Source organism: Cinclus cinclus, chromosome 6 (assembly GCF_963662255.1).
Source record: "Cinclus cinclus chromosome 6, bCinCin1.1, whole genome shotgun sequence".
Lineage (NCBI taxonomy): Eukaryota > Metazoa > Chordata > Aves > Passeriformes > Cinclidae > Cinclus > Cinclus cinclus.
Genome location: NC_085051.1, coordinates 10,578,770 through 10,603,637, shown reverse-complemented (window position 1 = coordinate 10,603,637; position 24,868 = coordinate 10,578,770). Strand labels below are relative to the sequence as shown.

At 51.2% G+C, this 24,868-nt stretch overlaps 1 protein-coding gene across 3 annotated transcripts; it reads right to left on the bottom strand.

Moving 5' to 3' along the window:
* Positions 1-115: 115 nt before the first annotated feature.
* Positions 116-24,668, bottom strand: NUP160 (nucleoporin 160). Of its 3 annotated transcripts, XM_062494427.1 has the most exons (36): positions 24,361-24,668; positions 23,344-24,219; positions 23,031-23,241; positions 21,859-22,081; positions 21,699-21,777; positions 20,671-20,785; positions 19,849-20,007; positions 18,899-18,976; positions 18,275-18,372; positions 17,601-17,685; positions 17,310-17,378; positions 16,597-16,680; positions 15,998-16,168; positions 15,814-15,913; positions 14,550-14,715; positions 13,896-14,011; positions 13,629-13,789; positions 12,390-12,523; positions 12,048-12,118; positions 10,343-10,502; positions 9,825-9,894; positions 7,031-7,129; positions 6,665-6,784; positions 5,881-5,976; positions 5,692-5,786; positions 5,116-5,212; positions 4,921-5,026; positions 4,643-4,803; positions 4,078-4,138; positions 2,856-2,966; positions 1,740-1,863; positions 1,431-1,532; positions 1,067-1,208; positions 753-878; positions 574-678; positions 116-478 (listed from the first exon to the last, which is right to left on the bottom strand). In XM_062494427.1, exons 2-36 carry the CDS (start codon positions 23,544-23,546, stop codon positions 392-394), a joined length of 4,185 nt encoding a protein of 1,394 aa, XP_062350411.1. In that variant the 5' UTR covers positions 23,547-24,219; positions 24,361-24,668; the 3' UTR covers positions 116-391. The 3 variants fall into 3 exon arrangements, with proteins under 3 accessions (XP_062350411.1, XP_062350412.1, XP_062350410.1); XM_062494428.1 differs by having other exon boundaries at positions 13,629-13,797; positions 13,889-14,011; positions 23,344-24,668; XM_062494426.1 differs by having other exon boundaries at positions 23,344-24,668.
* Positions 24,669-24,868: the final 200 nt, after the last annotated feature.

Here is a 24,868-nt window from a genome sequence, read left to right as displayed (position 1 = left end):
CCCTACAGCTCCATCCTGCCCTATATCCCAGCCCTAGGGCAAGGAAAGTATGGGGATGATCCCTGGAGAGGAGCAGCACAGTCCCCGCTTTTCCCACCACATCCTTATGCACACCTCAAATAACACTTCCATTTTATTAAAGTTGATCCAAAAACATACCAATAAATAAAATAAATTCCCAATAGTTCCACGTCTGGAGGAGGCAGAGATCAAAGGAGTGTCTCGGCCACACACCTCAGGCTCTGTTGCTCACCCACTGCCCACAAAAGGGACAGTGAGGGGACACACCCATCAGCACTTCACCTCCCTGAACCAGTTCTTTATGCAAAAACGAAAGGTAAAACCAGCCCGGCGGGGTGGGATGGTGACGCTCCTGGGGATGTCACCTGGACTAGGGTCGGCAGTACAGGCGCTCCATGGTGGCCACGCTGACCTTCTGCTGGTAGTCCTCCATCCTGTCGTTGAGCTTCTCGTAGAGCTGGGAAAGGTAGGAGGAGTCACGAGGGATCCCACCCTGTCCCACCACCCATCCCATCCTGCCCCCCCATCCCAGTTTGGGAACTCGGTACCCACCACGACGCTGTTCTCGCTGGCGCTGCTCTCCCGCAGCGCCTGCAGCAGCTGGTCAATGGCAGTGTAGGGAAGCCACATCGTGGGGGACGCTGGGGACAGAGGGACCTGGAACAAACAGGAACCCTCACGTCATGTCCCCAAAGAACATCCTGCCACATCCCAACAGCGAGTGAGCTCACCTCGATCCCAAAATACTGGTGCCCTTTGCCCAGCACAGCGTCCACATACTCCAGGACCAAATCCACGGCCTCCTCCAGCAGATCATAGTTCAGGTACAGGCGCAGCAGCTCGGCAGCATCCACCTCCTGCCAGAAAGAGGGAAACTCAGCCAAGGAATGTGACCAGGACTGGGACCACGCTGAGAGAACCTGCTCTGAGCCTCGGTACTAGGCACAGAGCACCTGGCAGGTGTCCACTGGAGTGAAGGTGATCCGGCAGCTCTGGGACAGCTGGAATTTTGGGGTTTTTGGGTACAGCTGTCTCCTGTTCTCACCTTGTAGCTGTTAATGAGCCAGTTGGGTAGAGGAATCCCGTGTGCCAGGAGCTTGTTGATGACACAGCGATGGTATAGACTGTTCTGGGATGGGTAGCGCTCCAAGTAAGATGACAGCAGCCTCCAGGCTTCATCTGTGGCACTGTGAGGAAAACTACCCCATGGAATACCTGCCAGCAGCTCCTGCACTGTCTGTGAGGCCATGGTGTACTCCAGGTGATGTGGGGACAGGGTGGAAACACAGCTCTCCCCTCATGCTGCACCCACAGTTCTGGCCTTCGGGGTTTGAGGGACCCTCTGGATTCACACAGAGCTTCTGTCTCCAGATCATCCTCCTACACCCGAGCTGTGGAGATAAACCTACCTGGACTCCTTGGTGGTGACCAGGGCTGAGAGTTGGTTGGCTGCCAGCCAGTCCCAGGCCTTTGCCTGTGCCGCTTCCCCTCCCAGCTGGAGCTTGATGCACCTGCACGACCAAAAGCCATGGGAAGGTGGGTCCCTACAGAGCCCAGCCCCTTCCCACTGGCATCCAAGGCACCCCTTGCAGGACTATTCCCAAAGAACAAGCCAGCTGGACCAGCACGGAAAGAAGGCTCTTGGGCAAGTTCCACACCCAAGCTCCTGCATCCCTCCAGCCCTGTGATCCCTGAGATGGAAGAGCACCCAGACATACTTGAAGGTCAGGCCCTCAAAGATGGGCGTCAAGGGCAGCTTGAAAGTTTGGCACAGGGTGATGGCCGAGTCAAAGAGCCCAGCCCGGACCAGCAGAGACACCATTTCCTCAGGTGTGGAGTTGCCTGAAGGGGAGGAAGAGCAGGTAAAGCGTCTCCAGGTAAAACCTCAGTGCTCACCTGGGCCTTGCCCTGTGTTACTCATTGAGAGATACAGCAGCAGGGTGCCAACAGCCTCCAACACCCTGCAGCAGTACTCCTTAATCCATGGCTGGAAGCTCTCCTGGCCTCTGGAGCATTCCATGAGCCCAGGAGCTATCCCTGAAGGGACTGACAGAGCAGCTGTGACCCACAGAGCTGTCCCTGATGGGGCACAAGCTGGAGAGGGACTGGAGAGGGACACAAGAAGCAATACAAGATAGGCAAATGCTGTTTAGAATAATTGAATTGTTAAGGCTGGAAAAAGATCCCCAAGATCATTTTGATTAGGGAGGGGACAGCCTCATCACAGGTCTGTATCCAAGCAAACAATTAATCAGCTCTGCCAGCACAGAAACTGTGTCACTCAGCTCCCTACGTCACCACTCTGCCCTCAAAGCAGCTGTTCCATCCTTTTCCTGCAATCCTGTGTTGGGAAGTCACCTGACATTTAGAGGGGAAAGAGGTGGACATGTTGTGTAACTTGTACCAGAGATACTAGCAGACTCTGGGTGAGAGAGCTGTACCTTCCTGTTCCCCAGAAAAGAACAACTTTGACAACTTTTGAACACCATTCCATGAAGCAGGATTGCCCAGGAAAATAAATTATTCCTTAATTAAGAAGGTTGGATTTGATGATCTTGGAGGCCTTTTCCAACCTTAATAATTCTATGCTCCCATGATTTCCAAAATGCCTTTTGTCCCAACTCAGAAGCTCATCCCACCCTCCACTGCAGACCAACAGAGCTTGAAAAAGCCAAAAAAAAGGTGGAAAAGTTAAAATTGATTCTCCTGATGTGCATCACAAAACCTGCTGAAGTCAATGGCTGGATTTCATGGTAGGGATGGGAATCTGATGGTCCCTGGCAGATTCAGGTTTGCCTCTGGGACAGGACAGAGTGGCTGAACCCCCCCCTCACCTGCCACAGCTGCTGCCGACACGTCGTGTTCCACCAGGGTGAGCCGGATCCGGGCCAGCAGACATTCCCTCTCCAAATCCTCCAGCTCCAGGATCTCGATCTGGTGATTGGCTGGAACAGATGCATATTGGGCTCTCAGTACATCAGAAAGGGCTCTTTGGGCACTGTGCAGAATGCCATGGAATCATGGAATGGTTTGGGCTGTAAGGGACCTTAAAACTCATCCACTTCCATGGCCAGGGACACCTTCCACTATCCCAGGTTGCTCTAAGCCTTGTCCTACCTGACCTTGGACACTGCCAGGGATGGGGCAGCCACAGCTTCTCTGGGCAACCTGTGCCAAGGCCTCAGTACCCTCACAGGCAAGAATTTCTTTCAAACATTCCATCTAGTCCCACCCTCTGTCAGTGTGAAGCCACTCCCCCTTGCCCTGGCACTCCATCCCTTGTCCAAAAACCTTTTTCAGCTCTCTTGGAGCCACTTTAGGCACTGAAGAGGCTCTGAGATCCTCCTGTACTCCTTGTTAAAAACATCCCTACACCCCTCTGCCATCCTACAGAAGATCTGTACCTCAAAAAGCACCAAAAGAATGACCAAGATTTGCTGACTCTTCCCTGTCCCCTTGACTGTGCTTATGTCCTTGATACCTTCCTCCCACTCCTCCTCCGCCTCCAGATGTTAGATAATATTTGGGAACAGCTGCTGCTTTGCCTGCCAGGCACATACCACAAAAAAAAAAAAAAAAAAAAACACCTCTTCAGAAAAAGCAGGTTTAAAAATACCTGACCTTAAATTTTCCTCCTGGAACACTGAGGATAACCTGATCCCACATCCTGGGCTGTGACAGACACAGGAAGAGCTTATTCCTGAAACGATTTCCAAGGGCAGCAACAGCCTTGAACAACTAGAAATTGCCTCAAAAAGCTGGTTTTGTTTTAAATTATAAGCTTCTTCCACTGAAAAAAAAGTGCTGTCAAGGCATCAAGCTGTTGGGAGCTTGGGGAATAGCTGCTCCCTTGGGGAAACTGCTGTACTCCTTGGAGAACAGTGGTGGTGTATTGCAACTGGGAGACACTGGGAGAGTTAATGACTTTAAAATCCCATGAATTATTGATCTGGTGGAGGCAAGAGCTGCCCTGAGCTATCTCTCAACTCACATGGGAGCTGCAGAGAGGCTGTGGAAACTCTACAGGCATGGGAAGGACCAGGACTGGGAACTTACTGGGAACAGCCATGCACTCTCCATCGTGGCTCCTCTTCGGGGATGCTCCTGGGCGCTCGTACTTGCAGGAAAAAGCACAGAGGATTTATACCCATGTGGTTTCTGAAGGATAAATCTCTGATACTATAAATCCCAACAAGAGCTCTCAATTTCAAGCCTTGATTTGGACCAGGGAAGCTGTGCAGTCCCTTGGGAACTCAGGTTACTTTATCCCTGGCTATCAGGAACATCAGGATCAGATGACCAGGTTGCAGCCACCACCTTCCTGAGTCCTGACTGGGATTTGAAACACAACCCCTGTTACACTAACTCTCCTCTGGACTGGTATTCCAGCTGTTCAACTCCCCAAAACATTTGCTGTCTTCAACACAAGGCGACATACTCCCCTATCTATCCATCAGCCCATCCACAAAAGTTATCCTGCTTCCCGCCCTGCCCTAAAAAGGGAGGAACGGCTCAAGAATGATGGATAGGGTTGATGAGCAGCAGATTAAGAAGTCCAGTGTCTCTGCTCCCATCAGAAAGGATTTTGGAAGCTCCTTTTCAGGAAGCTCAGCACTCTTACCACGGCTCCAGAGGCTGGCTGTACTATCCAGGCATACTCCGGGCGGATCAACCGCAGGCAGTTAATGGCAGCCAGGAAACAATTTCCCTGTTTCTGGAGCCCTCGGAGCGTCCGCACCTCCCTGCCCAGCCGCATGCCGTACTCAAACATCACTGTTCCAGCTGAGAGCAGGGAAAATTGCATCAGCCAACAGCCTGGGGACTCCACACACCTGGCAGGGGCAGGGAAAGGGTGTCCCAGGTGGGTGGGCAGGTACAAGGTGCCATCCCAAGCTTTACCTTTCCGGTAGTTGTGCCGGTACACGTGGAAGGCGTAGAGCAGCTCGTAGTAATTGTGAGTCATCAGATCCACAGCCCGAGCGTGGGACTCGATGATCCCAACGACCTGTAGCACACAGAGGCTCCAGTGGGTCCATAGTCCCTTTAAAAGGGAGGGCTGTGCCCCTCCAAGCCGTGATCTCAGCACAGGATTACCTCATTGTGCAGGTTCACGTAAGGGAATTCCACCAGGTCCTGGAGCTGGGATCGCTCGCAGAGAACCACCACTAGCTGGCGTAGGCAGTCCAGCTGTCTGCAGAGGGAAGCACAACCCTTTGGAGGAGCAGGAATAAATCCAGGAGCAGGAACAAACCCGGGACTTAAGCTGCAACCAAACACTCTGTGACAAGCTCCTTCTTCCAGATGAGCTCTGAAGGTTTTTTCCTGACTTAGAACCAACTTCAACTTTTCGAAACTGAAAACTCAAAACTAATTATTTTCTTTATTAAACAAAATCAACTTGGCTCCTACAGCTTTTAAACAGAGAATGCTACACATGATCCTTCAGTCTCTTCCCTCTTTTTTTTCCTCCCATTTTCCTCTTTTGAGAGGGTGCCAATCCCATGTGTCCTTCAGGTGAACATCCAAAAATTAACTCTACATTTTTAACCCCACCTCTACACATTAATTTAATGCAGCAGTCATGCCCTCCCCTAAACTTTTGGGTTTTTTTCAGTTTCATGGAAAAATGGGACCGTGGACCTCCAATAAAATCACAAGCCTGTCACCTACCTGCCTGGATCTGGGTTTTGTGTTAAGGCTACATAGGCTTCGCTATTGTGCCCCAAATCCAAGTGATGTTTGAAGATACAGGTCCTCAAAGTAGCCTGAAAATAGCACATATAAGTTATAAAACCAGCAATAAATTCTTGTGGATGAGCTTCCTGAAGAAACAGCTTGCTGGGAAAGAAGTGGCTGTACCTGGCTTCTCCAGTCATCTGCTGATTCCATGATGGCCAGCGTGGCCAGCTCGATGACCAGCTCCGGCAAACCCAGCATCTCCAATAAGCGAAGGACCTGGGGGAGGAGAAGAGTCCACTAAAGAGCTGGCAGGAGGGGGTTTTGTTGGGTTTCTTTAGGAGCTGTTCCTGCCCCTAAAGATTTTTAAGGGATTAGACTTTAAAAGGGAATATTTATGTAAATCACATGGATCTGGATGAAATCACAGTACAACAGGACCAGGTTATTACTTCTCTGGAGGATTCACCTCTGTACATGAGGGATTTTTGAGGCATTTCAGCATTAATGATTAGTTTTCTGGATCCTAAATCCAGGGAATCCCTCCCCAGGAGCCCAGCTCCAGGCCTGCATCCTGCCTGAACCACAGCATTATGCAGAAGAACGATCCTACCTTAATTTAAACCTATTCATTTTAATTTGCCTCAGAGCTTAGTAACATTTGCCTTGGGCACCATCTCACATCGAGCCTGGACATGTCTGGTTTCTGCTTCCGGCAGCTGGATCTCAACCTGCCTTTTTCTGCTGGATAACAAAGTCCTTGGCTATTAGGAAACCAAGAGGTGGAAAGTACCTAAATTTCACGTACTCAGCTTGTCATTACCCCCAAACAAAGTAAAGAAAGTACAAATGTTTCACATTCTAAAAGCTGAGGCTCAAGTCACTTCCCCCAAAGCCAGAGATTGAGCAGGAATTCCCTCTCCAGTGTGGAAGGACTTGCTGCCAGTTTACCTGCTCATGACCATACCTTGTTATAGTACTGCAGGCGTGGCGTGGAGACCACCTCGCCCTCCTCGGGCTGGATCAGCCTGTCCAGGAACTCCTCTCTTCCCACCTCAGAGGCAGCTTGGCAGAAGCAATCCAAAGCCTGGAAGTAGACCAGGAATCAGCTTGCTGTCCCCTCAAGTGACTGATACACCTCCTGTACAGGTGAGGGGACAATACTGCCTGTTCCAAGCTTGTGAGATCTTCCCAAGAGGAGATCATACCATGCTGCTTCCATCCCATCCTATCCCAAAGGAGGCAGAGCTTGGGAATGATGTTTCCTGTGCACCTCCTCCCTCCCATGGGAAAAGATCCCAGGCCCCAGGAAGGAGATGAGGGAAGGCCTCACCTTGTGCCCTTCACCCATGACGAGATAGCACCTGCCCATCATGAAGCAGCAGGAGCCCATGTTCACGTGGCACCACGGTTGCAGCAGTCGGATGTACTCCTATGGGAGAGAAGGAATGGGAGCTTGGATTCAGGTCAACACTTGCTTGTGATCAGCAGGCACCCAGGACCAACAAGTTTTTGGTGGCCCCTTCAGCTACTGTGCTCAAATAAATCCTGCTTCTCCAGCTCAAGGGCCGGTCTTTCCAGCCCCAAAGTTCCTTGGATGCACTGATCATGAAATCCTGGAATGGTTTGGGTTGGAAGGGACCCCTTAAGCCCATCCAGACCCACATCCCTCTGAAAGGTAAGGACATGTTCCACTATCCCAGGCTTCTCCAAGCCCTGTCCAGCCTGGCCTGGGACCCATCCAGGAATGGGCAGCCGCAGCTTCTTTGGGCAACCTGTGCCAGGGCCTCAGCAACCATACAAGGAAAAATTTCTTTTCAATATCACATCTTGCCCTGCCCTCTCTCAGTATGATGCCATTCCCTCCCATCCTGTCAGTCCAAGTCCTTGTCCAAATCCCCTCTACAGCCCTCTTGGAGCTCCTTTAGGCACTGGAAAAGGAGCCTTCTCCAGGTTGAACATTCCCAGGTCTCTCAGCTCTCCAGAGCAGAACTGCTCCAGCCCTGTAAGGGGGAGATATTCCCCCACATGGTCCTGGGATAAAACTGCTCTAAACAGCTCCAGTGTCCATATAAAGCGTCTCAGAAACAGCTCCCAACACACCCAAAAATCAAGACACGATTCTTCCTACATCCTGTTGCAGGGAACTGCAGGGGAAATGTGGACAGGACGTGGAGGGCAGAGAGAAGGCTGCAGTACAATGGGCGAGGCAGGTGCTAGAAGGGGAACACCTGTGCAGGACAGGGCCAGCAGCCAAAGAAGCCCATGAATTACAGCGTGTGGGAGGGAGTGCTGATGACACTGAGGGCAGATAATGTGAGATGACCCAGCCTGGGACTGTGCCCGCAGAGCGTCCTCATCATCCTTGGAGAAGCAGCCATGTCCTGTTAGCAGGGCCATGGGACTCAGCAGGAACTGGGAAGAAAAACCAGGACTTGGAAGTCAAGTCACCTCTACAGGTGCACAAAACCACCAGCACCTCCTGCCTCACCTTTCCTGGCCATGAGTCCTCTCAAAACCGTGTTGTGACGCATCCGGAGCCCAGATTGACTGCCTGGATTAACAGCTACAAGGGATAAATCCTGCTCCAGCTTGTTACACATAATGAGCAACACTGAGAGGTTTTGGCCTGTGTCCCGGGCCTCTGTTTTGTCACCAGACCATCACTGTGCCTGCCTGCTCCTTTCAAGGAGCTTCCTGTACCCCCACAGTTTGGGTCACCATGCTCACAGTAAAGCTGCTATCTCCCCGGGGTCAAGGCACTTAATCCAAGCTTCCGTGACTGACTCGGATCAGGGAGAGGAACAGAAGGCAGTGGAGGGGAGGAGGAGCTGGGCTCTGTGGAGATAAAAGCCTGGAGGAGACACCAGTGAGGCGAAAGAAATGTGAGGAGATTCAAAGGCTGCACATATGCCAGGAGGGAGAAGATGCTGCTCCAATCTTGGCATTTCCTGGCTCAAAAGCTCTGAAGAATTGAAATTCTCCTCTCAGTTCTTCTCAGCAGCAACACAAAAGCAAGCAATTCAGCCCCCAGGTACGAGGGGCTAGGAGGATAAAAGGTTCTGCTGAAAAACAGGTCATCACTAACAGCCTGCCTGGCCCTGGTGCCTCCAGGAATGCCCAGACAGGGATAAAGCATCACGTGGAGCTGCAGACAAGGAATTGTGCAGGTCAGAACTCGAGCACAAGCAACTCCAGCTGCCAAGAGCACAGGGAGACATATGGAGGAACACTGACCTGAAATACGGCAGTCTAAAACCCCTGGAAATCAGAAGCTGACCATCCCTGCTACAGGGATGCCAGGAACAGCCTGAGATGGAATGATGACAAGTATTTCTCACACCGTTTTTCACTAATAAGAACATTTAAGAAAGAGATGAGACCTTTCTGAGCTGAAGAAATCCTTCTGAACCCATGGTCCCATGGGCAAAGGTGGTACAGGGAAGGTTGTGGGCACACCAGCAACCAACAAGCTCTAGGATTGCTGGGGTATTTAAACAGGCTCTGCAAAGATGTTTCAGGAGCATGGCATCACGTGGTCAGACAAGCCCTGGGAGAATAAACTCCTCCATGGAAAGGGAATAGCACAAACCTGAGTATCTGGATGCCCTTGAAAACAGATGAAAGAAAAAATGCAGAAGATGATTCCCCCATAGCAGGGGAGTAAATGAGATGAGCTTTAAGGTCCTTTCCAACCCAAACTGTTCTGGGATTTCATGACTTCAAATCACTCCCCATCAAACACTCTGTGGCATTGTCTCAGCTCAGAGAGCAGGGATTAGGAATGGTGGTTTAAAACTAAACCAGGAGAGATTTACATTGGATATTGGGAAGAAATTCTTCCCTGTGAAGGTGCTGAGGCCCAGCCCCAGGTTACCCAGAGAAGCTGTGTCTGCCCCATCCCTGGCAGTGTCCAAGGCCAATCTGGACAGCTCTTAGAGCAGCCTGGGATAGTGGACAGTATCGCTGTCCACGGCAAGGGATGGAACTGAATCTCTCTCTGAAGTCCCTTCCAACCCAAACCATTCCAGGATTTCATAACTAGGGGAAAGAACTCCAGCACTTGGAAAGAGGATGCTTTGGGAAGTTTTCCAGCACATGTGAGAGGGCTGGCATGATGCACTCACCTGGAGCTGGGTGTACTGACAGCTCCCCATCAGGCACTCTGGGAAAAGGAAGCTGGGATTGCTAGGCCATCTGAGCAGAGGTTAAGGAACACAGGAGAATGCAGCCTGGAGAGCTTGGAGAACTAGTCTGGAAGCCAACGTGCCTCTCATGCTCCGTTTGTGGGGCAAAAGAAGATTAAGCTGCTTTTTATACAAATCATTATTCTGTAATAAGATTTATCCATATTAGAACAAAATCACCAGTACATCTAATCCCCAACTCCTGTTACCCTTCCAAATCCCCCAGCATCCCACCCCACCAAGTCAAGTAGAGAGCTCAGGGGCTTAAAGTCAAAAACTCAAATCCTTTATCATGCACCTAAACAGGATGAAATCTGTGAAATCTTAAAATACCCACAAATCCCATTAATGCCAACAACCTCACTCCTTCACGAGGGTTGTCTTGGAAATTTGGGGGTAGAAAACTGATTTTGGAACAGCAGGAGGCTCAGTGGCAATGGATTCACAGCCAAGGATACAGGAGAGGCAGAAAATCAGCTACTATTGAGGTGATAAGGTGGGGCCAGTTCAAACTTGTCTCAGCCAAAGAGGTGTTTGGTTGCAGGAAGAGTCGGGATATGATGTGTTTTCTGGCCACTTCCTGAAAGAAGAGCTCCACGATTGTTTGAGGGCTGGACACTAAAAGTACAAATTAAAGGAACAGTGAGTAGAGAGCCTGCAGCAGAGATCCCAGGTTTCCACCCTGTCCTGTGCTCATCGGCCCAAAGAGCACAGATTAAGTCAGGGCAAACCAAAAGCACGTTCCACACTCCAACTTGTTGGTTTTGGGTTTCTCCTGCCGTCTGGTTAAGTCAGACAGAGCAGCAGGAGATCAAAGTGCCCCATCCTGCAGTGTTTATTAACCACAGCTCAATTAAAACATACAAAAAAAGGGCTCTGCTCCCTCTCCACTTGTTATTCCCAGCCCAGCCGCAGCTTTCCAGCACAACAGGGCTGAGGGAGTGCTGAGCTGGCTGTTCCATTCCCTCCCTCCTCATTCCAGCACCCCAAAAATCCCCCCTTACTGACTGTTCCAGACGCCTCTCCCTGAGCTGCCACCTCCTTCCCTATGCTTCACATATTTTTCCCCAAAGAACAGTGGCCTAACAGGACTTTCCTCATGAGCCAGCCAAGAAATAACCCACGACACCGGCACACACAAAGGATGTTTTCAACTTCCCTGACATTTCCAGCTTCCTTCTGCACCCAGATGCTCCATCAGGGAGAGCTTGGGCTCTGAGGATCACCGATGTCAGAAAGTGGAGGAAGCTCTTTCCCAGCACACACGTGGCACTGCTGCCTGTTTGTCCCAGATTTCCTCAGCTCCCTCTGAAGTACCTCAGCCTCCAAGTGCTGACTAGTCACAGCAGGCTCTTACCTGCATGTTTCCTACCCATCCCTGTTCACCACCTCCCTCTGGAACCATTTCAAGGCCACATTTCCCTAATTAAGCTGCCTTATATACTCCCAATAAAAAAGTAATCCAAAAGCTACATCTTTGCAGCAAAACTTTAAAAATATAACCCAAATATCAGCTACAATGTTTTGGGGAGATATTTCCACATTTACAAAGACGATTTGAGCAAGTACTTCTCCATTTTCATGCTTCCCTAAAGTGCTGGTCTTGGCTGCTGTAGGGTAAAGGCTGGAGAGCAGGACAGGTTGGATGGAGCAGCTTGCTCTGAGCAACTCCAGCTAGTGGAAAGGTGTCCCTGGCATGGCAGGGGGTGGAATTGGGTGAGCTTTAAGGTCCTTCCAACCCAAGCTATTCCAGGATTCTGCAACAGACCTGGTCTGAGCTACTACAGCCATAGTGAAGTACATGAGGGCTAAGTCTGGCTGATGCTGCCAAGGTTAGAATGAAAAAATTTTGGCTGAGTGAGGCATTCTCATCCTGTTCAGGCTGAGAGTAAAATCCAAGTTCAACCTTCCAAGATCCTTTGTTGTTGTCTTTTCTTTTCTTTTCTTTTCTTTTCTTTTCTTTTCTTTTCTTTTCTTTTCTTTTCTTTTCTTTTCTTTTCTTTTCTTTTCTTTTCTTTTCGACAGTCTGACAAACATCCCCACTTAAATCAGGGTCATTCAACCACACAGTCCATTAGCTCACTGCACAAAGTGCTTCCCTCAGGTGGCAGAGACAGGCTTAAATAACAGAAAGGGAGAGTTGATGATCCATGGACACCTTACCCAGTTTGTGTGGTGTCAGAGCCGTGGTGTCTGCTAACTCCAACACGGAGAGATGCTGCAGATTAGATTCCCTAAGGAAGAAAGGAGCCATCAGTGAAGAGACAACAAAACACCTCTCGCTTTAATTGTGCTCATTGTCCAACTCCCACAGAGCACAGAACAGTGAGGCCTCGCAGGGCAGATTTAGCACAAGGCAGAGTCAGCTCAGAACATGGAAGGGAAAAAAACCCTCCCCAGTGCTCCTGGAGTGATACTCCCACAGCAACCACCTGCTTTCCATACCAGGAAGGGCATTTCAGGTGGATTAAGGAGGAATCAAAGCCAGGCCAGGTAGAGACTTACAGTGTGTCCACAGGGACGTCGGAGGCCAGGCACTGGCTCGCCCACCGGATAAGGAAGTAGGACAGCAGAAGGGGAGAGGTGCGGTGCAGCAAGTCCTGCTGGGACTGGAAGAGCTGTCCCCCTCCCAAAACCATCTGCAAGAAAAGCACAGAGCTTGGCATACTTTGAGCAACAGCAGGACAAGAGCAAACAGAGAGGTCTGTATTGTCCTTTCTGTGAACACCAAGGTGCTTGACAGCCTGGCAGGAACTCAGCCCTCCCAGGGAACCATCAGGACTCTTGCCCCACCTCTGGAAGTGTTCAAGACCAGACTGGAAGGTGCTTGGAGAAACCTGGCCTAGTGGAAAATGCCCCTGCCTGTGTCAGGAATTAAACAGTCTTTAAGGTCCTTTCAAATCCAAAGCAAATGGATTGTTGTCTCTGAGACTGAAATCATGGCTTTGCTGCAGAGATAACCTCAGGGTCTCCATGAGCTCCAGCAGAGCACAAGACACAGGAGATGAAACAAGCTGAGCTTTTGAAGGACACAGGTACATCAAGGTGGGAAAGCAGCAGGTCACATGCCTCGTGGTCTAGGAGATCCCAGCTCCAGAGGGCACCTTGCAATGCACCTTAAATGCTACCAGGACAACCTTATCTAGGAAAAAGGGATTTATTTTCAACCAGGAAACTCCTGGCTATTTCTAAGTAAATAATTTTGGTTTAAACAAGGCTGTTCTTGTCTGGGGACATGTTCTGCATCCCTGTGTCCATCCAAAGCAGCAGCACAATGCCTCATGTGGCTTCAGGCTTGATGGGACAGACCCAGACCAGTCCAAACAAAGCTAACATCGTGGGGGCTGTTTGCTATGGCCGAAGCAGCTTCCAAGGGGCTGAAACTGCAGACTTGGAGTGTGCTGCCAGAGAATGGAGCTGCCATCGGTGCTAGGAGAGGGACAGGGGACAGCTGGGAGAGCTGCATGTGTGCTGATTCACACAGGAGGCTGGAATCCATGCCCTCCTCCCACAAATACAGCTTGGCTTCCTGCTTCCTGGGTGTTCCTGGAGGAATAAAGGGAATTAGGCTGCTTTGCTTAGGAAGACAAAAGCAGCTGGAGGAGAGAGCAGGACTTTCCCAAGCCTCGGGCTATTCCAACAGCCTTGTGGGAAGAGACAGAGCTCCACCCTGCAGGACCAGCAGAATGCCACAGGATTCCCAAGTCCCAGGAGCGTGGCAGCAGCACCGGGGGCTATACTCACGGGATCTCCGAGGCGCAGCAGGAGCTGCTGAAGGATGAGCAGGTCCCGGCAGAGGAGGAAGCGGATGGTGCACATCTTGGCCACCCCCCCGCACACCACGTGCGCCGCGGTGCTGCTGCCAAAGAGCTGGGACAGGCTCATGCGCAGTGCCAGGTGGGGAGCTGCGGGAAAAACCACCCAGGTGAGGCGGGAGCCACACAGGCAGGAACAATTCCCAGGATAAGGACACTTCCTAGTGTGTCCCAGAAGCTGGTGAAGAGCTTTCACCTCTTTCCATGTCTGCATCTGTCTCGTAGTCCATCTCTCGGATGAGCAGTCCAATGGCATGGACGGGGCTCCTGATCTCCTGCAGTTTGCTGTGGATATCCTCCATCACATTTTCCCTGCAAAACCCAGAAGATCCTTGTCATCACAAACGGCAACCTGAGGTTCCAACTGAAGAGGGCTCCCTCACACTCCCTTCCAGTGAGGATCAGTATCTGATCAGCCTGGACATTGCTAACTGGAATCCTTGGCTAGCTTGTGAGTTTTATTACAGCGCCTGCAGGGACCAGTCTATTTATTCCACTCCCTCAGGCTACCAGGAAATAGCAGCCAGATAGTTGGCATTCCATAAAGATATTATTTCGATTTTGGGTTAGCACAGGAACCAGGCAGGGTTTGAACAAGGCTCTGACCCCTCCCTACTGTCTCCACACACCTCTTTCCACAGCTAACAGGAAATTGTCCCTCTTCTGCTCTCCAGGATGGAAGACCCTGCTCGTAACACCAAACCATGGTCCCCCATGTTTGGAAAAGTCCCCTGCAGCACAGGGCAAGGAGCCCACACATCTCCAATGCCCTTGGATGTCAAGCAAGGACGGCTCTGGACAATCCCAGCTCAGCCACCTTGAGAAGCTTCTGGAAAACACATCTCCTTACGTGTCATTAGCTATCAAGTCCTCCAGGATCTGCTCTGCAGCCTTTTCTGGAGGCTGGAGGCGGGAGCAAGCCATTTCCATGATGAATGCCATTTCCATGGAAATTGATTCTCCGATCAGGCGAAGGCACTGGACAAGACAGACAACATCACGAGACATCTCCAAATCTGCAATGAAAGAATCTAACTGTGTATTTTCCAAGAGATTTCCAAGGAAAGGTGGGAAGACCATGCAAAACCAGTTAGTTCAGCTCCTATTACCAGCAGACTGGTCCCAGTTCCCTGTGCCAAACCTTCCCCAATAACAATGAGGCTAAATTAAAGCTCAGGAGTTGACAAGTGAAAGATTTGGGCTTTATTATTCGGAAAATAAAAAATGATGTAACAATTAAAAAAATTAAATTCCCTCCAAGGGATCTTTTCCAGCCATGGGTTGAAAGAAAATAATTAGTGCAAAAAACTACATCCTGGAGAAAATGGCTCGGCTCAGCTCAGCTCTACAATCCCTTATGGGTGTGATTTTAAATTAAATCAATTTTTTTTTGCAACTGTGACTGTTTAAAACACCCAGGGCAGGAATTGCTGGGGCTCCCAAATCCAGCCCAGGCCTCCAGCTTTCCTTCACTCTGCTCCACAAAAAAGCTCAACCAAACAGATGACGATCCCACTTTATAAAAATATATAAAAATCACTCAAGCATGAAAGTGGAGCTTAGGTAACATTTTCCATTGCCTTTTTCTTAGTGAAACAGCATTCCAGGGCCAGCAAAGCACAGAGGGCACTGTGGTGACAATATTAATGAGACATTTTCCATACTCTGGCATTCACTTCCTGGAGACAAGGAACAGCATGGCCCCTCTCCACAGCTGATGTGAAAACATTTCATAAATCCTGAAATGGTTTGGGTTGCAATGGATCTTAAAGCCCATCCAGCCCCACCCCCTGCCATGGGCAGGGACACCTTCCACTATCCCAGACTGCTCCAAACGCTGTCCAACCTGGCACTTCCTGTCCCACTTCCAAGGACTGGGCAGCCACAGCTTGTCTGGGCACCTGTGCCAGGACACTCCCACCCTCACAGGGAAGAACTTCACCCAACCCAAACAATTCCATGATTCTACTGGCAGCAAGTTTCACAAAATAAGTATCCCTGCAAAGCCAAAATAAAACTATCTCCATGCAACTGTGGATCAGGAGCTCTTCAAATGATCTCTATGGAAGCTCCCACATCTCTGACAGGAGGGAAGAAACTCCATGTATTCTCACCTTCAAAGATGACAGCATCATCCTCAGTCAGGAGGTGCTCGTTGGAGAGGAGATAGAGATGATCAACCAAGGAGCAGGGCACAAGGAAGGACATGGAGCCCTGAAAGGTGAGGAGAAAGTCCTTGAGCTTCCCAAATCCTCTGGAGAAACTTGTTCAGGGAATCTCACCACCACCCAGCCTCACCTTCTTTAGCAGGCACACCATGCTGGTGTAGGGGTTCACGTGCAAGGCCAGGGGCCGGGAAAGAGCTTCCTGGTACTGCAGGCAGCAGGCATAGAACTTGGACCAGAATTCCACCTGCAGCTGCCAAAACTCCTCTGGGGAGCACTCATACTCTGTCACACTGCCCTGGAACTGGTGGGGGCAAAACAAGGGCATCAGGAACAGGCGAGTAAAGAAAGAACAGGGTAAAACAAGGGAAGTTCAGATTAAAAAAGAACTTAAGGATCTCTCAGGTAGGTCCTCTAATCATTGTTACTTGAATTATTTAGAAGATTATCTCTCTATTTTGGATTCTCTTCCAAAATGACGAGCAACCACTCTGCATGGTGGTTGCTGGGCAGCCTGTGATGGGTGACTGAAATGCACACAGGGAGCAGAGACAGACTAGGCAGGATTCCAAAACACAAGAGGGAAAGAAAACCCTGGGCAGGAAGGATGAATACTTGTTCATTTTGCAGTTACATTCATTCCCTCCGGAGAAATGAAGGATAAACCAAGGCATGGTGTCACCTGGCACCTAAAACATCATGGTAATATCTTGGAAGGAAAATCCATCTCACCTCGTTTTCCACAGCTAAAGTGACCTCTTTCCTTAACTCATCCCATGTCAGATCCATGTGCCTCTCAGTTCCTTGAGAAAAGATCTGCAAAGCAGCACAGGAAACTTGGATTTTAAGGCAAAATGAAAGTCTCACCAAGGGTTCAAACAGCACTGAGTGAGGTAAAGCAGGACAGGAGCATCAGCCACCCGTCTGTGGGACTGAACTGTTAAAAGAAAGGTCTGGATGCTAAATCTGGGATACATGAATGTGTGGCAGTGTGTAGCCACCCCACCTCAAGGGATTTAAGATCCATGTAATGTGGTACTTGCGGACACGGTTCAGTGGTGGTCCTGGCAGTGCTGGAGGTAACCATCAGATTCCACCATTTCAGAGTTTTTCTGACCTTAGTAATTCCATGATATATCCTGACAAACACCACCACAGGGCACGAAGTCCCCATTTTCCTGGCTAAATCAGCAAGAATGAAGAACTCAGCAACTTGCTGTGCTACCCAAGTGGGAAAAAACCAATTATCTGGATTCCAGATAAAAAGAATGTGCCTCCAGCTGTGGGCATGCTGCGGCTGCAGCACAGCCCAGCAACCACCAGCTCACTCCAGGGACTCCCCATGTAAACACTCCTGGCAAGAGCTACAAGGAATCCTGCAGCCTCACATTGAAAGGGCCAGGAAGAGTATGAAGAGAGAGGATCCCAAATTCCCTCTCACTTACCTGCAGAGCCTTCTGGATAGCTGCGTTAGTGAACCGGCCCGGCATGAAGAGATATTCCAAGTAGATTTCCTGCAAAAAGATCATGACTTAAGGAAGCTCAAGGATGAAGAGAACATTTAAGCTGCTCTTTCTGGTCTTTCCTTCCACTCTCAAGTTCATCCCCTGGATCTGTGTTTCTGCTCCAACCTGGGATCAAAAAATGTCTTCCTGCACACTCCTGCCTTTGTTTATTCCCATTTTCTCTCCTGAGTGACCTCGTTATTTTTTGGTGCTGTTCTATGACTGGCTCACCCTGGGGTCCTGATCCTGTCGGACTGTCACCTCCTCCTCAGGGAGTGGCTGCACAAACACCTGGTTCCACTGGCCTGCAACATTCCTGAAAGGAAACAAACCTGGAATCAGCCTGACATCCACCTGAACCAAACCTGTGGTTTTTATCAGCAAAAACAGCCCTCTGCGTGTGGAAACAGGAGGCTTGTGCAGTGACAAGGGACAGATTTTGTCAGGGGAGGTTAACTGTATCATTCCTAGCCATTAGCTGATGCAACAGGTTGGAATCCTTCATTTAAATCAACATTCTCCCCATCCCAACAAGCTCACAAGCAACTCTCAGACTGACCAGTAGCACCTTCTAAAATTTGCACACTCACAACATTTTTCATCCACTTTCAACTCCCTGGCTCTGCACCAACCCCACCCTCTCAGCTTCATATTCAGGGATGATCCTTTCCCATCACCATCTCCCCAAAACATTTTTTTCCCCCGGAAAGGAACACCTGGTTGTTTTTAAGGAGCTGTAGGAAGCACAATGCTCCCTCTCCCACACTAAAACTCCACTTTCAGCAATCCTACTGCCTGGATTTACATTTTCCATGTTCTGGCAGCTTGAGTATAAATCTCTTAAGTTGAGGAGCTCTGTCAAGGTTTTCCTGCAGTTATCCCAGTGATCCACACCCAAAACTCACTGCTCAAAGTTGATGTATTTCAGAACAGTTTGGCTCTCCTCATTGTGCCACAATGCCCAGATCTCAGCTGAGGTTAAGGCAAAGTCAACCAGAGTCTCCTAGGAAAGAGGGAAAGAGCCAATTTCCTTTCTTATCCCCAAATGAGCATACAGCAGAGAAAGGTGGGTACTTAACAACAGCAAAACATTCCCTTGTGGAATTTAACAGGCTCTGGGAATTGTTCAGCCCAAAAAAGAGAAAGCTTTGGAGTAAACTAATTGCCCCTTCCAGTACCTGAAGGAAACCTACAAAAAAGATGGAGAGGGACTTTGGACAAGGGCTTGGAGCAACAGGACAAGGGGCAATGGCCCTAAACTTCAGATGGGATATTGGGAAGCAATTGTTCCCTGTGAGGGTGCTGAGGGTGCCCAGAGAAGCTGTGGCTGCCCCATCCCTGAAAGTATCCAAGGCCAGATTGGACAGGACTTGGAACAACCCGGTCTAGTGGAAGGTGTCTCTGCCCATGGCAGGAGATTGGAGCAAGAGCTTTAAGGGGTTCCTTCCAACCCAACCATTCAGGGATTTTATGATTTTAATCCCAAAGTCCAGGCCTTTCCCTCCTGAGGGCCAGGCCCCAGCTCTCACCTGTGAGGAGAACAAGGAGGAGATGTGGTCAAGGCTGTAGCGGTTGCTCTCAGTGCTCACCAGCTGGAAGACACAAAACTACAAACACACCTCATAAATCATTTCCTGAAGGACTAAACCACCACATAACAGAGAATCCCATCATTCCACTCCATCTCCCTGCCTGGTGTTAGGGGTAACAGAAACCAGAGGACAAAAGGGGTAAGCTGAGCACAAAACTGGACTCTTGGAACAAACATCCTGGCTTCACCCTTCTACCCAAGGACACTCATCCATGCCTGGACCCGAAGGACTCCCAGGTCTTTCCAAACACTAAACCTGAAAAACTGTTAAGACCACCACACCTGGCACTGCCAGTGACCACAAGATGTGGAAAAAGAAGGAGACTAAGGTGGGAAAGCCCCAATTCCTCAGCTACAGGCCCAGCACTGCATATCCTTCCCAGAGCAGAGCACTCATGGGACAGCATGTTACACACTCTTTTTCTATGTGGGAATTCCCTGGAGAAAGGGATAATCTGTCTAACAGATGAGCCTGTTTTGTGCTGTCACTCCCCTCCTGCTAAATTTATCATTCTCCACAAAAAGCTCTCCCCAAGTTGCAGGAGCATCCACACACTCCCAAGAGCCTGGTGTAAACACACCATCAGCAGTTCCATGCTTTCAGCTTGCTTTCGGACCTTTCCTTTTCCCACGGCACATCCATGCTTTTGGAGCAGGAGGTAAACAAGTGAAGTAGCCCTCATGGATCAGCTTAGTCACACAGGGAATTCTACTCCCAGGGCTCGGGCACATTACAATGTTTTGAGGGGGAAAAAAATGTTTATTTTGAAAGCACTGAGCCCTCCAGAGGGTCACATGTGAAACTTTTCCATATTTCTTGCCTTCCAAACCTAAGTCCTAGGGGAATGACTGCTCTTCCCACAGCCTGAAGAGCCCGTGGCTCCATACCTGCCCTCGCTTGGGAGCGTGCATGTAGACTCCCAGGTACAGGCCCAGGGACTGGGAGAAGGCCAGGCGCAGGCGGTGCCCGGTGCCAGCTGCCAGCCGCAGGTCCCTGCTGACCGGCATGAATTCCAGCAGATCCGCCACCATCAGGCACATCTGATCCTGCAAAAAGCATCGGGAGAGCAGCTTAGGAGATACTCTGGGTTGAGAAACTGCTCTTCTCCCTCCTCTTCTTCCCCTTCCCGACAACATCTGCCCAGAGTTTTCCACAGCAGATGGTAAGGCTCCACACATTTACCTGAACCACTCCTTGGCTTCTCCCAGCTCACCTGGGCCCCCTTCCCACCAATCCCACGGGCTGCCAGAGCCCAGGCATGTAGGATAAAGCTTCCTCTCCCTCCCATGGCACATTCCAGTGCCGCTGAGCCGTGAAAGCACCGTGCTGCTCCATTAGCTCTGGCACTCAATATCTGGAGCAAGAGGCTTTTATTAACTTCTTGTTGACAAAGACACTTTCATTACTGCTGAAAGCAGGAGAAAATCCATTTGGGATGGCTCCTTGGGCCTCAAAGCGCTCCTGCCTGCCTTCCCAAATGCTCTAGTAGATGTGGAAACAACCCTTATCCCAGGAATGAGGGTGGGCAGGAAAGCGCTCACTTCACAGACACTGCTACAAACACACACCATCACTGTTTTCACATATTGTCCCAAGTCCCAGTCTGGAGAACACACAGCCACAATTAAATGGGAGACACATCCATGCCAAGCACTCAGCCGTGATTCCTTGGGCTTCATTTTGTTCCCCCAAACCCAGGTTTTGCTCACCTTGTAGGACCACATCCGGAGCTTATGGTCCTGACAGAGGGCGAAGAGGAAGGCGTCGTGATCCAGGCAATGCACAGAGAGGCTGACGGGCACATCCGAGGGGCCGCCATCGCCTCTGGAAAACCAGAGGTTACATCAACACCTTCAAAGAAAATTCTCCATCCCTGGAAATGTCCAAACCCAGCCTGGACACTGCTCTAGTGGAAGGTGTCCCTGGTCTAGGCAGGGGGTGGGACTAGATGAGCTCTAAGGCCCCTTCCAACTCAAACCATTCCAGGATTTCGTGGTTCTAAAATCACATCACATGCACACATCCAAGGCAGCGGAGTTCCACCCTTGTGCTTAAATCCAAGTAAACCAGTGAGTGAGATCAGGAGAAGGGAATGTTCCAGCATCCATGGGGCAGAGGATCCCACCACACCAGTGACATCTAGTTCTTCACTTGCTTTGGTGGAACCGAAGCACATTCCCATCCCCAACCTGATACTTGCAGAACACAGATGAAGGATCCATAGGGGAAAAAGGATCCAAGTAGCCACCAGCAAGGATCGGGCCAGTCCCCAGGCAACACCCCCCAATAGTCAAAGTCATTCATGGCATCAAGGGACTCACTGCCACTTCCAAGAAAAAGACCCTAGGATTGAGCTGTGTGCTCTAACACACCCTAACAATCCCAACCCACCACGGAGCATCCGTGTGATCCCCACATAACCTCTGCTCGTCAGGAACGTGCCTGGATCCTCAGCACCAGGGCAGAGTAATCCCTAATCCATGCTGGCTGCAAGCCACATCCTGGGCAAATCCATGGAGGCCAATTACTAGAGAACATATTCAGACAAATGGAATCAGCAGGACCCTGCTAATCCAGCATTCCATTCCTAACTTCCGTATTCCGATAGCTCCTGTGACCCTTGCTAACTTTTTTGGGTGGAGTATTTATAGATGCCTGTATGACTCGAGCTAAAAATTCCAGGTGAGGGGATCTAAAATCCAAAATTAGCTCCGTTTATCCATCTGCAGGCATTCACCTGATGGCAGTAGGCATCCAGCCTGTGAGGAAACGCTGCACCACCGAGCTCTGCTTCAATTCCACGACAGTAACGCTTCCTTCAAAAACAAAAGGAAAATCCAAAATGAGATTGAATGAAATTCCAAGATGGGAGAGGGGTTGTAGTGTCCAATCCTTACCTGGAGCATCAGGAGGAGGCAGTTTAAGGACAAAGATCCCTCCAGAGGCAGAGGGGAGGGCAAAGAGAGCCTCCCCCTCGCTGCTCAGCCAAGCTGCAGAGGCCACGGAGTTGGGAGCCAGGCCTGGCACGCTGGGAATCACATAGTAATTGGAGGGATCCCTGATGTGGATTTTGCTGATATCTGTAAACACGGACTGCACTTGGCTCTCTGTTATCAGCTCCTGTGGGGAAACATGAGAAAACAGGCTCAAGTTGTGCCAGGAGAGGTTTAGGTTGGATATCAGGGAAAATTCCTTCATGGAAGGGGTTATCAGGCACTGGAACAGGCTCCAGTGGTGGAGTTCCCATCCCATCTGGATGTGGCTCTTGGGGACACGGGTGGCCTTGGCAGTGCTGGGGAATTGGCTGGACTTCATGATTCTAGAGAATTCCATAAAACATCAAATCCTAAGCACACATATCTAAGGCACAGAATAAAAAAAATACAAACACCAGACACTGATGGAATGTCAACTGTCGCCTTGATAAAAAGGAATTTTGCTGCTAAAAATCTCTGGGTTAAGCTCAGAGGAAACCGCTGGTGACAACTGCCAGGAAGAGCAGCTCTGCCACAGCACTGTCTCATCCCTTAGGAAAACTCTCCAGAGCTCTAAAAGCAGGAGAGAAGCTCTCCAAGAGGACAGAGGATTCTGGTAAGAAGCAGGCACAAGAGGAAAATTCAGAGCACATGAGGAGAATCACTGCAATGAATCCTGCAATGGTTTCCATCAGAAGAGACTTAAAAAACCATTCAGCTCCAACCCACATCCATAGAAAGACGGCAAATGTGATATAAACCCTGCCTAGGATACATCTGCCACATGAAATACAGACTCCAACCCAGACAAAACCAGCCTGCAGCCTTCTCAGCTGAGGGGAAAAAAAGACAATCCAACCAAGAAGGACTCTGTAGAAGCTGAGGCTCATTCCCAGCAGCAGCTCAAATCCATTGTCACCACAGTCCACATAACACAAGCTGCACACATAGCCAGTTCCTGATCAAAACACGACCAGATTCCCCAGACCTCCACTTTTCTTCTTGTTCCTGCTGTATCTTGGGTCGCCTACCCCTTCCCAAGCCCTCCCTGCGGTGACAGGGACGCCTGCCCCGGCGGCACTGCCAGCACTCACGCTGCGGTAGAGGCGGGCGGGATGCGGGAGCAGCAGCCGGTGCACCGTCTGCGCCGTGAGCAGCAGCACCACCAGGTGACTCTGCACCTCGCACAGGTGAATCCCGCCCGGCAGGAACGGGCAGCCCTGGATCCGCAGCCGCACAGCGTTGTTCAGCAGGTTCACGTCCAAGGACTCCTCCACCAGCTCCACCGTGTCCCCCGACGTGCTCCTGCGAGAACACGGGGGCAGAGGATGAGGAGGATCTGAGAGGCAGGAAGGTGCGGATGAAGAGGGTCTAAGCGAGGCCAGGAGGAGGGGGGCGTGCACTCACCATCGCACCCAGCGATTCCTGGTGGCGGCCCCGAGTTGCGCGCTCTCTTGGTAGCAGAAGCCGCCGGCGCTGTCGCTGTAGCGCCCGGCGGGGAGCGGGGCGATGCCGGGGGGAACGAAGAGCAGCTCCTGCGGGAGTCGCGGCGGGGCTCGGCCGGCCGCGCTCAGCTCGAGGCAGCTCCGTGCCGCCAGAGCCGCCGCCATCTTGGGCCGCCGCGTTCCCGCCTCGACCGCGCGGGGCACGACGGGAAGGGGGGAGCAGGCGCCCCCCCCCGGCGGGCGGGAGGACGGGGGCAGGAGGGGAGCGGGGCTCCCCCTGGCGGACGGGAGGACAGGGGGCAAAAGGGAGAGGAAGGGAGGAGAAGGAAGGGCTAGGGGCAGGAGGGTGGGGAGAGGGATATGGGATGGAGATGTGTTAAGGGGACTATGGGGAGGGGAGAATGGGGAGAAGGTGTGGGAAGCAGCTACAGGGAGAGGGGAAGATGAGGGGCTGCAAGGAGAGTGGATAAGGGGAGAAAGTAAGGGGGATTTGGGGAAGGAGTTTGAGGGGACAGGACAGGAGGTCTGGTTTACTGGGGTCGTGTGTCCTCAGCAGCACCCGCCCTGCCAGCTCCCAACACTCACCTGTGCCCATAACCTCATCCCGGCAAAGCAGCCACAGCCGCCTTGCTGGACATGCCCATCACACTGGCCCCAGCCGCTGGCAGAGCACGTTCCCATACTGGTGAGGACAGTGGGGACCCCACCGCCCCACGGATGCCTCACGTCCCCCCACAATACCACACAGTGCCAGTGCTGGGCCTGGCCAGGCTCCCGCCGCGCTCGGAACAATCCGGCCTTTGAGCAGGATCCAGCGCCGGCGGCACGAGGCGCCTGCCTGTAGAATGGGCCCATTCTGGTGGCAGGTGTCGTGATGGGCTGGGGGCTCCAGCTGGCCCCCAGCTCTGTTGGGGGAGGTTGAAACACCCCATGTTGGTGTGGAGAGCTGGCACACAGTTGGATTTGGGGACTCAAGTACCTTGGCAGTGCCAGGGTCGTGCAGCAGACATGGAAAGGGTTGAGGCAGAATGGAGGGGCATTGGGACCAAGCCCCACCGGCGGGCACCCATCCCACCTTAACACCCTGCATCCATCCCCTGGCTGGTGGCCATGGGTGTCAGGGTCCCTGTCCATGTCCCCTCGGGCAGGAATGGGGGGTGTCGTCCATGGCTGGGGCTGCGACCCCTTCGGGTGCCCGTCTCCCGTGGGAAGGGATCCCACGGGTGACCCGGGGGCTGCAGGCTCCCATCCGCCACGCTCGGTGTACCGCGGGACAGGATCAGGACTGTCCCGGGACCATCTCGGGACTGTGTCTGGACAGTACCAGGACCACTCCAGAAGCACACCTAATTCTGTACCGGAACAGTACCGGGTCTATGCCAGGATCGTGCCGGAACAGTACCTGAACCATACCTGGACTGCGCCGGGTCCGTGTCAGGACTGTACCAACACTGTACCGGAGCTATGCCTGGACCGGACCGGTACCG

Coding starts and splice junctions, on each gene's coding strand:
- NUP160 (XM_062494428.1), bottom strand. CDS start 23,546: ATGGCGGCGGCTCTGGCGGCACGGAGCTGCCTCGAGCTGAGCGCGGCC. Junction 20,008..20,670: donor TCCGGATGTGGTCCTACAAG/GTGAGCAAAACC, acceptor TGCTTTTTGCAG/GATCAGATGTGCCTGATGGT. Junction 17,379..17,600: donor GACAGGATCAGGACCCCAGG/GTGAGCCAGTCA, acceptor ATCTTTTTGCAG/GAAATCTACTTGGAATATCT.